The sequence below is a fragment of the Notolepis coatsorum genome (genome assembly GCF_963971535.1).
Source record: "Notolepis coatsorum genome assembly, chromosome: 8".
Taxonomy (NCBI): Eukaryota; Metazoa; Chordata; class Actinopteri; order Aulopiformes; family Paralepididae; genus Notolepis; species Notolepis coatsorum.
The window spans coordinates 100,115,214-100,129,671 of NC_140172.1; the positions used below are offsets into that span (position 1 = coordinate 100,115,214).

The window sequence follows — 14,458 nt, forward strand, 5'->3', positions numbered from 1 at the left end:
GGCAAAATTCAGTACTGTATCTACAAAACCCCCTGTAAATCATCTGCCCTTTATTCATTTGCTTAGATTTTTTTGTACACGTGATCTCAAGAAGGTGCTGAACTTTTCACCTCTGGTCAATGTTAGCATGGTGTTATTCACTGTCAAAGATGGGGGGGGGGGGTATTCATTACAATTTACTCAAGCCTAGTAACAGACACAATATTTTAGCTGACATGGGGAATACATTCCCTGAGCCTGAGGTCCATAGATGTCCCTAGATACCAAGAACATGCAAATGGACCCTGTAGAAGTGGAGCAATCTTCTATTTACTTAGGTATGTACTTTGAGGCGAATTTTCTGAAAATATTGCTAGGTTAACAGGTTAAGACAAATACTTAACTGCAATGGCAGATCATTTAGCTTGTTTCAAGAATTGTTCTTGTGTCAGGACAAACTAGTTTTAAGACATTTTCTCACATACAAGTAAGATTATCTTAAAAACAAATAGATTGTATCAAGATATTGTTCTTGTTTGGAGTGTACCACAGACACCCATGATGTGACATTTGTGATCCCAAATGCCAACCCCCCTCCTTCCTCAGGACCATAGTCCCCTGGAGGACCTTCCGGCAGGCTCTTCATGAGTCCCATCCCATCAGTTCTGGTCTGGAGGCCATGGCTCTCAAGTCCACCATTGATCTCACCTGCAACGACTACATCTCTGTCTTTGAGTTTGACATCTTCACCAGGCTCTTCCAGGTAAGGCAGCAGAAGCAGTGTGCATACACCACTAATGCAATGACATTTTGGAGCTTTCAGTGACAAACAAGTCTGCAGAATGATTTTCGTTTTTTTGTTAAAGGGTGGGGGGGTTGGGGGGTGCTGATTAGTGGGTGGCCCCTCCTGTCAGGTGGGTTGGGCTATGTTACAGGAAATGCTGCCCTTCTATCTATCTGCTATCCATGGCCAAACCAGGAAACTTCTAAGTTTCATTGATACATCACGTCCAATAGCCGGTTAAGATGGGGTGTGTGAGTTCCAATGAGGTTATGGTAGCGGTGGGGGTTATACATCAGGGATGTGATTTCTCCGTTTTTAACCGGACTTCCGGTTTTTCTGACCTAAAATTATGATAAAAAAATATTCATATGTATGTTTTGATTATTTTTCCACCTGGTCTAAGCGAAACGCGAAAGCAACATTTATCAGACCTGCTATTCTTGCATAACAGATTTCCATTGGCTATCGATAATGTTAGCCGTTTTGTTGAGTGGCGCGAGATGCTGTAAAGACGTCAACACACTAGGAAACACACTAACACTGGATTGCTTTTGTAAAACTGACCAACCAGGGAAGGTTACTTGCAAGCAGTGCAGCAGTCTGCCACTCAACACTACTCAAGGGAGAGCAAGCATTGTCCAGTTAATGTGAAGCTCTGTAGAAACATCAAACTCTCAAGAATGAGGTACAGAAGCCAACCTAGACATAACCAAGAAGCTGAGATGGAGAAATGTCACCACCTTCATTCTCAAAATCCACCTGAGAGCAAAAGAGTCCATTAGTCCAACTGCAGCCCTTCGCAGTAGGCAAGACTTCCAGAGGAGGTGGTTACAGGTGTTGCACAATCTGGTTGCAAAGAAGAAAAGATAAGGTCCTAACGTTAGTGTTTGAGCCAGGATGACTTGGGAGGGGTCAAGATGACCCCCTTTAAATTTTCTAGGGGGACACTGAGATACTTGATTCATTTTCTTTTTTTTCTGAAAATGTTCAGTTTTCTTTTTCTTAAGGCGCAATCACATCCCTGATACATGAGATACCAAGTTTTTAGAGAGTCCTGTTCCTCCAAACATCTACAAGCACAGCTTCGATGTTTCGAGACCTAAGCTCAGCTGCAAGTTAAACCAAGTGGAGGTAAATCTAGTTAGGAAGAATTAACTAGGTTTACCCTTCTACTAATGGCTAGTAAAGAGTCCACCCTGGCCCCTAAAATCCCCCTGTGATGTATTGAATGGTTCTGCTTAGGGGTGGGACGATACATCGATCCAGATCGATATATCGATCTATTATCAATAATCAAATAGGATCGATGCCACGTAAAAAGATCGATTCATATTGCGATACTCTTATTTTGAAAATCCGGCGACGCCGACGTCATCGCCCCGCGCCCAGTGTTGTGAAACTCCGTTTAACATCAACAGCACACAGAGCGTCACTAGAGCAAGACTATTGTGCCTATTCTGTGACCCAAAACATGTCCCTGCTGTTTTATTCCGCAACGGGTCCAATGCATCTAACCTGCTTTGCAATCCTCGCCACTCCATTATGCCCACGTCGCGTTAAAGATCGAAGATAACGTTACGTTAGCGACAAGCTAACAAGCTAACCCAGAGCCGAGCAAGACTATTGTGCCTATTCTGTGACCCAAAACATGTCCCTGCTGTTTTATTCCGCAACGGGTCCAATGCATCTAACCTGCTTTGCAATCCTTGCCACTCCATTATGCCCACGTCGCGCTAAAGATCGAAGATAACGTTACATTAGCGTAAGCTAACAAGCTAACCCAGAGCCATAGGCAGAGAGAAGTGGGGACTGGGAAGGAGGGTGCATTCTCGGGATAGCCCCACTAACAGGATCTGGACGGCTTTTCCAGCCAAAATACAGCTCTGTGACAGTGAATAGGATATTAATATCGAGAAAAAAAAGAAAAACAAACCAAAAACAGTGAACAGGAGGTCTATTTGTATTAAAAACAATAGATTGTTTTTCATTTAAATGTCTGGAAGAGCTCAAAAATGTCAAATGATATTTCCATTGCCTTTTTTTTGTTGATTTAAATGTTACTGATTGTGTTAAATGGGCATATAATATCGTCTCATATCGATCGCAGGCACCTGAATCGAATCGTATTGTATCGTGGCAGACTGTGTGATATCGGATAATATCGTATCGTTGTCCAAAGAATCGATATCGTATCGTATCGTGATGAAACTGGTGATTCCCACCCCTAGTTCTGCTATCAGTCTCTGTTAGCAAAACATAATTTAAACGGTTCTGAAAGGAGGATAATGTTCATAACACCACTAGCATATTTTTTATTATACTTTTATAATACTATACTTAATTGTGGGATTTAAGTATAGTAATAAATTCAAGCAACTTCCTCAACTTGGTAAACTCTGGTCCACTCACCTCAAGCTCACTGCAGTCGTCACCACAGCAAACGCAGCCAGAGAGCTGGGATCAACCGTGTGATTAAGGTCAAGAGGCACCAATTTTATAGGCGCCATTCATGCTTGCAAGTACTATAAGTCCTTTTTAGGGTGAGTCTCACAGCTATAAATCCTGTACCTACCAGCATGATAAGTCTTCGTCCCTCGATTTAATGCCATTCTTTTGATTTGGATGAAGGATAGTAGTATTTCTAATACAGGAGTGAGTTTAACCAGCCTCTTTCGTTCTCTTACACAACTTTCCAGGAAAAACAACCTCATCTTCAGTTTGACACCCATGTGTTTTTGTGGAAGTAACTACGACGTTGGGTTTCCAGTGGGTTTCAATGTCTCCATTGACCATATTCACATGGCCACCTTTGAGTGGTAACAGGGTGGAAAGGAATCCCAACCTGAGCACGACATAAGAGAAAAATGGCCGCCATGTGAATATAGTCTATGGGTTATGAAACTCGCTCGCACCAGAGAACCATGTCAACTTTCAATTCAAGTAAAAAACATAAGAATGAGTAAAATTGGGAGATACAAGCTTTTCTCCCTACAGCAGTGATAAGTAGCGGTTATAATACACACTCGCTGCGTGTAAAGAAGCCGATACCGGCTCCTCAGTCTATCTCATAACATAACATTGACTCCGTTTACCACCCATATTAGATGCCTAAAAACAGCTGTAGTTGTACCACTGTGTGGGTGGTTAATTTCAACCATGGCTAACTTTGTATTCCACAGGAGCATGTGAAAATGCAGTGCAGGTTCAAGAGCTTTGGCTCAGTCATTATTTAGGGTGCGGTAGCCACAGTGGAACTATTGCCAAATGTCCCTGACCTTTTCCCTAGAGCTCCAACACTGCATAGACCTGACATGTCAGACCAAAGATGCTGAATGTAAAGGAATGTGATGCGTTGAGTTCCAAGCTGTGCCAACAGGATGAAAATTTAGCAGTTCCCGTCTCCTAAGTGGGCGGGAATTTTTTTCTGTAACACTGTTGAGGTCACTGGTCAAGTCTCAAAACAGTCCTTTGGATCAACAAGTCAGAAAAAGTTAAATTCAGTGCCAGAATGTTCAGAACATGCATGACATGACCCATGTGATGCAAAACAGGAAATGAGAACAAGTTGCTTCATCTCCCTTCTGAAATGTCTGGTCAGATCCATGGATGACTACATGAGCCAGCAAGGCTGTCCTTCAAAAAACGAATTCTTAGTCAGCTAATAGTGAATGAATGAATGAAAACTTTATTTAACAGATTGCAGAATGGGTACAATACAGTACGGCTCAATACACACAATTGTTAAGGGGATGCAGACCTGAGAAAGACGTTTGTCTTGTTTCCATCAGGGTCCCCCATTTTCAATTCATGTAGACATTTATGACATACACAACATACATGACATTTATGGCATAGGGACATATAGGTATTTAGTACTGATACATTTGTGACTTAAACGGTATTAAAATATACAGTACTGTTACTCCTATATCCTGACAGAGTATATACATATGATGGGGAGGGGACTGTACATTAGGAGGGGGTGGGTGGGAGAGAAATATACATACGGTGGGGAGAAGACTGTACATTTGGAGGGGGTGGGTGGGAGAGAAATATACATACGGCGGGGAGGGAATATATACATGCGGTGGGGAGGAGACTGTCTATTAGGAGGTGGTGGGGGTTTTGGGTATTTACGGTGGCCAGTTTCGAATTGCAGCCTCCCGTAGGTGCTCTTTAAGAGCGGTTTTGAATGTGGGTAGGGATTCACATTCCTTTACAGCTTTGGGTAGGGCGTTCCACATTGATGTGGCATAATTGCGAAACGTGTTTAGTCCCTTGTTTGAGCCGAATCTGGGTTTAACATGATTTGTTGAGCTTCCTCTGGTGTAGTGGTTGTGGTATTCACTGACCTTTGGGAAGTATTTTGACATGTACATGGGTACCTTAGTCGTATAGTGTATCTTGTAGACCAGGCCCATTGCAAGTTGCTGTACTCTGTCGTCTACTCTAAGCCATCCTAGGTTGTCAAAGTGGGCAGGGGTGAGGTGGGTTCTGGGGGTAAGGTCAAGTAGTAGTCTGACCAGTTTGTTTTGTGATGTTTGTAATTTTGTTTTAAGCGCCTTTGAGGTGCTTTGGTACCATGAGGTGCATGCATAGTTGTAGTACCCTTGAATGAGTGCTCCTGCCAGAGTCTTCAGGGTATTCTTGTTTACCAGAGAGGAGATCCAGTACAAGAATCTAGTTCGTTGGTTGACTTTTTTTATTACATTGGATGCCATTTTGTCACAGGAAAGATTTGCCTCTAGGATGGAACCCAGGTAGTAAATTTCGCAGGGCTGAGTCATCCGCAAACGGGAACAAGTTGCAGTCACAGGCTGACGACATGTCATTTGCATAAATTAGGAAGAGTAGCAGTCCTAGTATGCTTCCTTGTGGAACACCACAGCTCACTGTGAGGGGGGGGGGATAGAGTACCGTTTACCTCTACCATCTGGGGTATCATAGGACTTTATCGATTTAAGTTCGATTTAATCGACAGATCTGTAATTGTGTTTCCCACATGCGATAATACGAAATAAACTCCTTTTTAAAATCTAGTCATTCTAGGGAATGACTTGTGAATATTGCTTAGAAACCCCTCTGTTGCGTTGAAAGTACTCCCAGTCTGTCACGAATCATGTGAACTTCTAAATATGGACTATCCCTTTAAACGACAGCATCGCAGCATTGTTTTGGCAAAGTTACAAAATGGCCCTGATGCATGTACGCACTTCTTCACTGTCTTCCCCAGAGTTGGACAAGAAGACCCTTCTCATCTCTGTGCGTGCAGTACAGAGAGAGAGAGAGAGACTAGCAAACTAGCTAGCTTAGCACAATGACTGGAAGTGGATACGGACCATTAGCCTAGCTTTGTCAAAAGTAACTTTCCAAAAACTCCCAATACCACATATATAATAGTCACCAGGGTTCGCACAAGGTCCTTGAAGTGCTTAAAGTGCTTGATTTTAGAAAAAAAGTAAATTCCTGGAATTCCTTAAACGAAATTGTTTTTAACAAGGTGCTTAAAAAGTAATTGAAATTCAAATCGGCATTGAAAGTTTTGTTCATCCATGATAAAATAGTAAAAGTGTAACTAATTGTCGGAAATTGGTTTTAAGCCATAAATATTGAATCCGATTTCTTTTCAATAAAAAAACCGCATTTAAAAGTGAATTGTATCCTTTTTAAAATGAAAAGGTGTTTGCAAAAGTACTTGAAAGTCCTTGAATTTTGTTTGTTTGTGGGAACCCTGAGTCACTTACTCGATGGACAATTTCCCATTAGGTCCAGACGGCCTGCAGCATTTCTTTCCCATTAGGTCCAGACGGCCTGCAGCGTTTCTTTCCCATCAGGTCCAGATGGCCTGCAGCGTTTCTTTCCCATTAGGTACGCTCTGCCTCTGGAGCGTACTTCTTTCCCATTTATTTCGGGTAGATGGAAAAAAGTTTGGACAACTGCAGGATTAGTTGGTGCTGAAAAGTCTTCCTTCATTGTGACACAGTCTCTGTGCACTGTCCTCTTCACCAGATATGTCGAGCCTTCCCATCGATGGCAGCACCAAGTCCCACTCAATTTCTCAATTTCTATTCTGTAGGTTGGCATGCCCCACATTGACACCAATCCATGTGGGTTCTCCCCCCCCCCCCCCCAGCCCCAGACTCCACTTCCAGTACCTGTAGTTCTCAAATAGATACGCTTCTGGATCTCTGTTTGTCCAGAATTCATCATCATAGTTCTATAAGATAAGATAAGATATTAATTTATTGATCCCCTTGGGGAAATTCAGGCATCATAGTAGCATGGGGGAGGGGGAGGGGAGGTACAAGTAGTAGAAGACATGGTACAGGTCATAGAATTATAGTACAGTGGAGAAGTAAAAAATGTAAATAGAATTTAAAAAAGGCAGTGTAAACAATATAACAATATAATTAACTCATATATGGGCAACAAGGTGCAAGATTAGGGTATGTACTGTATGCCCTCTCAGTTCTATTTGCCCTACAATAAATATAGTTACATTATATATAATCTAATCTAATATATAATCTAAAAATGCTAAATATATGCTCTGATGAAGTATACAGTATACACAAGGTGCAGTATGCATAAGGTATGTTACTTTATATATTGTCCTTTTGGGTGGGAGTCAGACACACTCACTGATGGAAGTTCCTAGTTACAGTTGGATGTCTGGCAGCAGTCCCCGCCCACTGTTGTGGAGCCTGATGGCCGCTGCATATGATGAGACGCATATGATGAGTCTAGATAGATAGACTATGTATCTGCTACGAAAATTACAATGTCTCATTTTGCATTGTTGTTTCTACATGTGGTAAATACACAAGTCGCAACATGTAAATAACACGTGTTGGAAGGTGTATTTCGTTACTTTTTACAAAGCTAGGTGACTGTTCCATATCCACTTCCAGTCATTGTCCTAAGCTCTTTTCCTCTTGTGTGTGTGTGTGCGTGTGTGTGTTGTGCAGCCGTGGTCATCTCTCCTGAGGAACTGGAACAGCCTGGCGGTCACACACTCAGGCTACATGGCTTTCCTTACCTATGATGAGGTCAAGGCTCGACTGCATCGCTTCATCCACAAGCCTGGCAGGTGAGCCCTGCTAGAGATGTACCTCTACCGGTACCAGATAGATCTGATACCAAGAGTGTGTAACATGTTAATGTGTAATCATAGCAGACATGATAATCTTACCAACCTCTTCTACCCATATAACTCTGTATGATAGCATGTACAATAGTGCTGTATATAGGTCTTGGAGCGCGTGGCCCGTCTTTCCTCTGTGGAGTTTGGGAGTGGGGGCGTGGGGTTCGCTGGTTTCCTCGTGGTTCCCTCGAGCAACACTGTACTTATTGTATGCCTATTCTACGTTGCACTACTTTTATTGTCTTTTATACCTATTCTTATGTCTGCATTTGGGTATTTGCATTTGCTATATACCTACTTATACACCTGCATATAATCCATATATATATATGTATTCTTACCGTATATATATCAATCTATCCACATCTGTCTATACATACCTGCATATAATCCTATTACATATCTGTAGATGGTACTATATCTGTACATATCCCTTACCTACTCTTACTAGTTACACTGCTGGCCAGTATGACTTGTCAGTATGATATTGTCTTTATACCTGTATCACTGTACATATTAATATTACAACTCTTTATGTACATCTGATTTTTCACTACACCCAGTAGTACTAATTTATATATTTTATATCCAGCCTAATCACCTGTACATTGTATATTACTATTGCACTTTACAGTTACATTTGCACTCTGGTTAAAGACAAACTTATTTTCATTATACTGTACTGTACATTATGCTGTATAATGACAATACATTTGAATCTAATCTAATGTTAGAAACCAAAGCAACTTGAATTTCTGCCATATTCACACGTATATCTAGATACATAGAAAAATGGATTACATTCAAGTCAAGTCAAGAGTTTTATTTGTCACAGCATACAAGTATACAGTGAAATGCGGGGGGTCTTGCCCGCAACGATTGTGCATAATACAATAATAATAATATAATAAGAATCCAATAGAATGACATTGTGCAATAATACAAGTAATCAAAGGCCTGCATATCGGTATATGTACATGAGTTTTTACAGAGCATGGTAAGACATGCTAGGTCCTGTGATAGTGCAATACACTGTTAGCTACGGATGAGGCACTGGGTCTTTATGTACACTGCTATACAATGCTATATTATACAATCTCAAGTTATACTACCGTAATTCCTCTAATAGTAACCCCGGCTTGTATTTGTTTCAACTGTAGCGGGTACCAGGCTTGTATTAGGAGGAGGCCTGTATAAGAGGGAGGCCTATATTTCTAATTTTCAAACGGATCATAATGAATAAATCAACATTTTGTGTCAGTTTGAACCCAGTAAAATGTACTGGGTTCATTTATTGAAACCAAGTACTGTATGAAATACGGTAGTAAACAGTGCAATTACAGGTGGTCAAATAAAGTAAAATAGTGCAATCACAATACTGGTATAATAATAATAACTTCGTTTTATACAATTCTGAGGTAGGCTTACTCTCTTGGTAACCTTAACACCATACCATTATATGGTATTTACTGCACAGCCAGGCCAGCATATAACAACAATAACAAAATATATTGCCTATGGTAAATACTAGGGATGCTCGATATTGTCTTTTTTACCTATACCGATATTGTCCAACTCTTAATTTCCGATACCGATATCAACCGATATCAACCGATACCGATATATGCAGGGTTTCAGGTAATTAACATTACATATCTCTTGTTGTGGAATTAACACAACATTATGCATACTTTTGACAATAAATAAAATCTGAATTTGTTCTTACTTGCTTGCCTGGTTAAATAAAGGTTATAGAAATGTAAAAGAAATAAAAATAAAAAAAATAAAATTGAAAACCGATACAGATATTTTCCGATATCACATTTTAATGCCGATATCGGCCGATAATATCGGTAGGCCAATAATATCGGACATCCCTAGTAAATACCATAAAAACATCAACACAGTGCAACACTGTCAATTTAACTTTAACTTCAACTGAGGTAGACTACCACAATACTGTGGTCCATCCTATTTATTGCCCATTCAAATACCTGTATATAGGCCTATATACAGTTAGGCTAATAACAGTCAAGTTCAGCTGCAAATAATAAAATTTAAATAAAAGATATGGTACAGTATTAACTATAACAGCATCAATGCAGCTTACATGAACAAAACGGTGCAACAGTGATCAATTTAACTTCTGCAAATTACAACTTCAACTGAGGGGTACTACATGTACTGGGTTCATTTATTGAAACCAAGTACTGTATGAAATACGGTAGTAAACAGTGCAATTACAGGTGGTCAAAAAAAGTTAAATAAAGTAAAATAGTGCAATCACAATACTGGTATAATAATAATAACTTCGTTTTATACAATTCTGAGGTAGGCTTACTCTCTTGGTAAACATTAACACCATACCATTATATGGTATTTACTGCACAGGCAAAAAGAAATCCTACAGCTTAATGGGTAGTTAACAAAACAGTGCAACAGTTTCACCTTACCTTGATGCTTTGCTAAAAGAATTACAGGTCATCCGACTCAAATCCGAGGAATTCCTCCCCCGAGCTACTAGTACTGTCCTCATCATCCAGTACAACAAGTTCGTTGTTAAGCAGCTCCTCTTCATCTTCCTCTTCCTCGGCTGCGAGCCTGTTCTCCTCGTCTTGCTGTCGGGAGTTGGGCCAGGGCCTCTCGACCTGCGGCGCAGGGCTGTCCCTCCCTGAAGCAGAGGATGCGGTCCTCTTTCTCTAGCCAATCTCTACTGGCCACAAACGCCTTGCCTCCATCACTCACTGTTGGGTAGATTTCCATTGCTTTTCGTTGGATCATTTTGCGCGACACACGGTTGTGTTTGTCGCGCAACGCATAAATCCACTCGGAAAGTAGTGTCTCCATCTCCTCGCTCACTTTTTTTTCCTCCTCCAGTTATGCGTGCTCTTTTACCGTCAGCTGCTTTCAGCTCATTCCTTTGTTTCTTCCAATAGCGGATTTGTCTGGTATCAACGTTAAAGTGCTTTGCGGCTTTCTCTCCCGAATGCTCCGCCGCATACTTCAAAACTGGGCAAGGCTGGGCAAGTGGGCAAGGCGCTCGCAACGAATGCTGGAGACTGGGCTCGAACAGGATGCCTCCTGTTCGAGCCCCGCTCTCCACATTGCTTTCAGTTTAGCTGGTCGTCCACAGTAATACACATTGGCCGTATTACGGGGAGGGAAACTGAAGGGTGGGGATCGGGCGTTGTGGACAGCGACTCCTACAGGTCGGTTGGTGCGCCTGCGCAGTAGAATCAAGAAGCGACAGGGGCGGGGCCCCTCCAAAGCCCAGACCCCGACGCTGAAAGATCGGGCCGCGCAGGTGAAAAGATGCGAGGCTGTTACCTCGAGTATCGGAGGGGACTCGTGCTATGTATGACTTAGTCCACATTGCAGCTGGCTTGTGGGAGGCAAGAAACAACGTTCGAAGACAGGGGAGGGTTGAATTGGACGATATGAAAAATTGGGATGGGAGAAAAAATAGAAAATGGGAGAAAAAGTGGATAAAAAAAAAAACGTAATGTCAAGCTTTCGTCTCCGTTTAATGGGTAACGTTTTCACGCTACCGGTAGCCATGCTTGCTCTGTTGTTGTTGTGTAACTTGTGTTACGTGCTGTGCGCGACCCGTGACGAAAGTGAAACTCTGTTGAGGGAAATACCGTAATTCCTCTAATATACATGAAACCCGGCTTGTATTAGGAGGCCGGCTTATAATTGCTTAGCTCAACAGCGCACCCGGATATTAATAGAGACCCGGTTTTTAATTGAATACCGGTTACTATTAGAGGAATTACGGTATACTATTTTTAAAGTGACCTTTCCTTTTGTAAAGTGACCATAAGTGTGAGTGTGTGCAGCATGAGTGTGTGTGTTCATGTTAAAGTGGCTGCTAGTGTGTGAGCGTGTACAGTGTGTGTGTGTGCTTGCTTGTGTGTGGAGAGTTCAGTGTTCAAGGCTCTGATGGCCTGGGGGAAGAAGCTGAGCCGAAGTCTCTCTGTCCTAGTTGCTGGTGTTCGCAGGCGTTTGCCTGACCGCAGCAGCTTGATAAGGCTGTTGTTGGGGTCGTGAGGGTCTTTCATTATTCTGCAGGCTCTGGCCCGTTTATCCTCAGTGGTGTGTGTGTCCCCTGCTGTTTTCTCCTAAAATCCACGATCAGCTCCTTGGTTTTACCAATGTTCAGCAGCAGGCTGTTGTCCTGACACCAGCGTTCCAGTACCTCAACTTCCTCCCAATGGTAGGCCTTCTCGTCGTTGTCCGAGATCAGCCCCACCACCACTGTTATCCCTTTGACACCAGCCAGGCTCCGTGCTGGAGCCGGTTCCCGAACGTAATCTTGCACCGGCCGGCGCGTTCAGACTGGGATTAATTGGTTCAGAACGTGATAAATTATTTAACGTTACAAAAAAAAGAAAAGTAAGCAAGAGATTCGAACTCGGGACCTTTCGCTCCACAGGCAGCGCACTAACCAGCTGAGCTAAACGGGCCGTCATGAATTACTACTGACTAATCCATCATTTACACTTTTCAAGTGCCAATTGCGGCCGTCGTCCATTATTTGGCATTAATAAATCAGATATCATGCTATTATGTCATGTTCTACAGTAGGACTTACTACTATATGATACCCATTAAAACAAGTCATTCGAATAATAGAAGCATTCTTTGCTGGAACGATTCATTTCAAACGTATACAGCGTGTGTGCTTTTTTTTTTTTTTTTTTTTTACTTTGGCCATTCCGCTGGCTCTTTTTTTGCGTTTATCGCATTTACTCTGGTCAAGAATGACCGACAGAAACAGGCTGAATGGGGGTACAGATGGGGGGGGAAGACACTCTGGGAAAGGCACGGCTGCAGTCCGGGATTCGAACTCGCTAAACCCCAGATCCGTGACGAGCACGGTTGTCCCCGGCGCCGAAATAGCGCTTGAGGTACGCGGTGAGCTACTGGAGCTCCCAGCGTGTGTGCTTTTGTGTATGTTCTCTCGCTGAGGCTCGCTCTCCAGTCTCCACGCATTATTTTTACCTGAGTAACGCCCCCATTGACGGTGGAATGTTGGTTCTGCTTAAATGGGTGTAAACGCGGGGTGGTTCGCCAGAGAGCACCAAGGTTCAGAGGGTTCAGAACGGAGCTAGAGCTTGAACCGGAGCCCGGGCGGTTTAAAATCGCTATGTGTCGTCCGCAAACTTCACTATGGAGTTGGAGCTGAACTTGGCCACACAGTCATGTGTGTATAGTGAATACAGCAGGGGGCTCAGAACACCGCCCTGGGGGGACCCGATGCCCACATTTCAGTCATTTTTGTCTATTGACCACAAACTAATGCTCTTAAGTTTATACTGTTCAATAAAATGGATGGATCACATCAATACTTGGTATCCGGTTATTAGGACTCAGAATCAGTATTGGCAGGTGGATAATGCTAGGTTTGGGATTAATTACCTTTCAATTCAATCAGTTAAATTACTTTCAATGATGATGGAACATAAATGGGGTGAACTTGAAATAAAATGTCCTGAATGAATTGAGTTAATTAAATTATGATTGTTTCTTCTAACCCTGACATGCACAGTAGCCAATGATCTGTCCTCCAGTGTGTGATAGTGGTTTTTGTCCTTGTCGTCCCCCCCCTCCCAGCTACATCTTCAGGCTGAGCTGCACTCGTCTGGGCCAGTGGGCCATCGGTTACGTGACGGGCGACGGGAACATCCTGCAGACCATCCCTCACAACAAACCCCTGTTCCAAGCCCTCATCGATGGATACAGGGAGGGATTGTGAGTCCTGCGTCATGTTTCAGACCTGCCAACCAGTGCACATTTTGCATAGCAGGCACGCATTTAGATATCGAAGTACACCGGTATGAGTTGTTAAATTTTTTTAAAGTATGCAGGCATTAAAGCGTTCCGTCTTGAGACGGATTTCCGTCAATTTGATTATTTATATAATATTTTGATTTATATTTAGAAAAAAAAATCTAAAATTTACTTTTTTTTTTTAAACTTTTTTATTTTTTATATATAAAGTTTGCCAATAGGGATGTATCAGTAGTATTAGCAGTGGTAGTAGTCGTAATAGTAATCCGGTCAATTTTTATATTTTCTAAAAAATAAACTAGTTCAACACAGGTAACCACTTTTGCTTAATTTCTTTGATGGCTCATCATAGATCTAGCCTCTTAATTTTGCTCTCAAAGTGCACCAGATTGATGCATTTAACTTAAAAAAAAAAAAAAAATTTCCTGGGGGGCATGCCCCCGGTCCCCCCTAGAGATTCACCCACCACCATAGTCTCACTAAATCCTGTGGGAAACACTGATCACATTTTTTTATGCCTGTGGGTAGGGCGTTCCACATTGTTGTGGCATAATTGCGAAACGTGTTTAGTCCCTTGTTTGTATGATAACAAGCCTTTTAGTTCATGGTTCAAAGTAATGGGAAAAGGGTGCTAGCTCGCCATCAATCAGAAGCTAGCCACAAGACTTGCATTCACGCTCTCCAGCACACAGCCTCCCTGCCTGGCACATCAACCACAACAGTAGGGTCTATAGTCACAGTCAGGACAGTAGCTCTAC

The 14,458-nt window shown here is 42.2% G+C and overlaps 1 protein-coding gene across 1 annotated transcript in view; it reads left to right on the forward strand.

The window, feature by feature from the left end:
- The window catches only part of LOC311233310 (E3 ubiquitin-protein ligase CBL-like), a 127,851-nt gene that overhangs the window by 76,407 nt on the left and 36,986 nt on the right, over positions 1-14,458 (forward strand). The window contains exons 4-6 of the mRNA XM_084320260.1: positions 586-742; positions 7,732-7,853; positions 13,524-13,661. Of these exons, the coding sequence (XP_084176386.1) occupies positions 586-742; positions 7,732-7,853; positions 13,524-13,661 (417 nt within the window). The remainder of the gene's footprint in view (positions 1-585; positions 743-7,731; positions 7,854-13,523; positions 13,662-14,458) is intronic.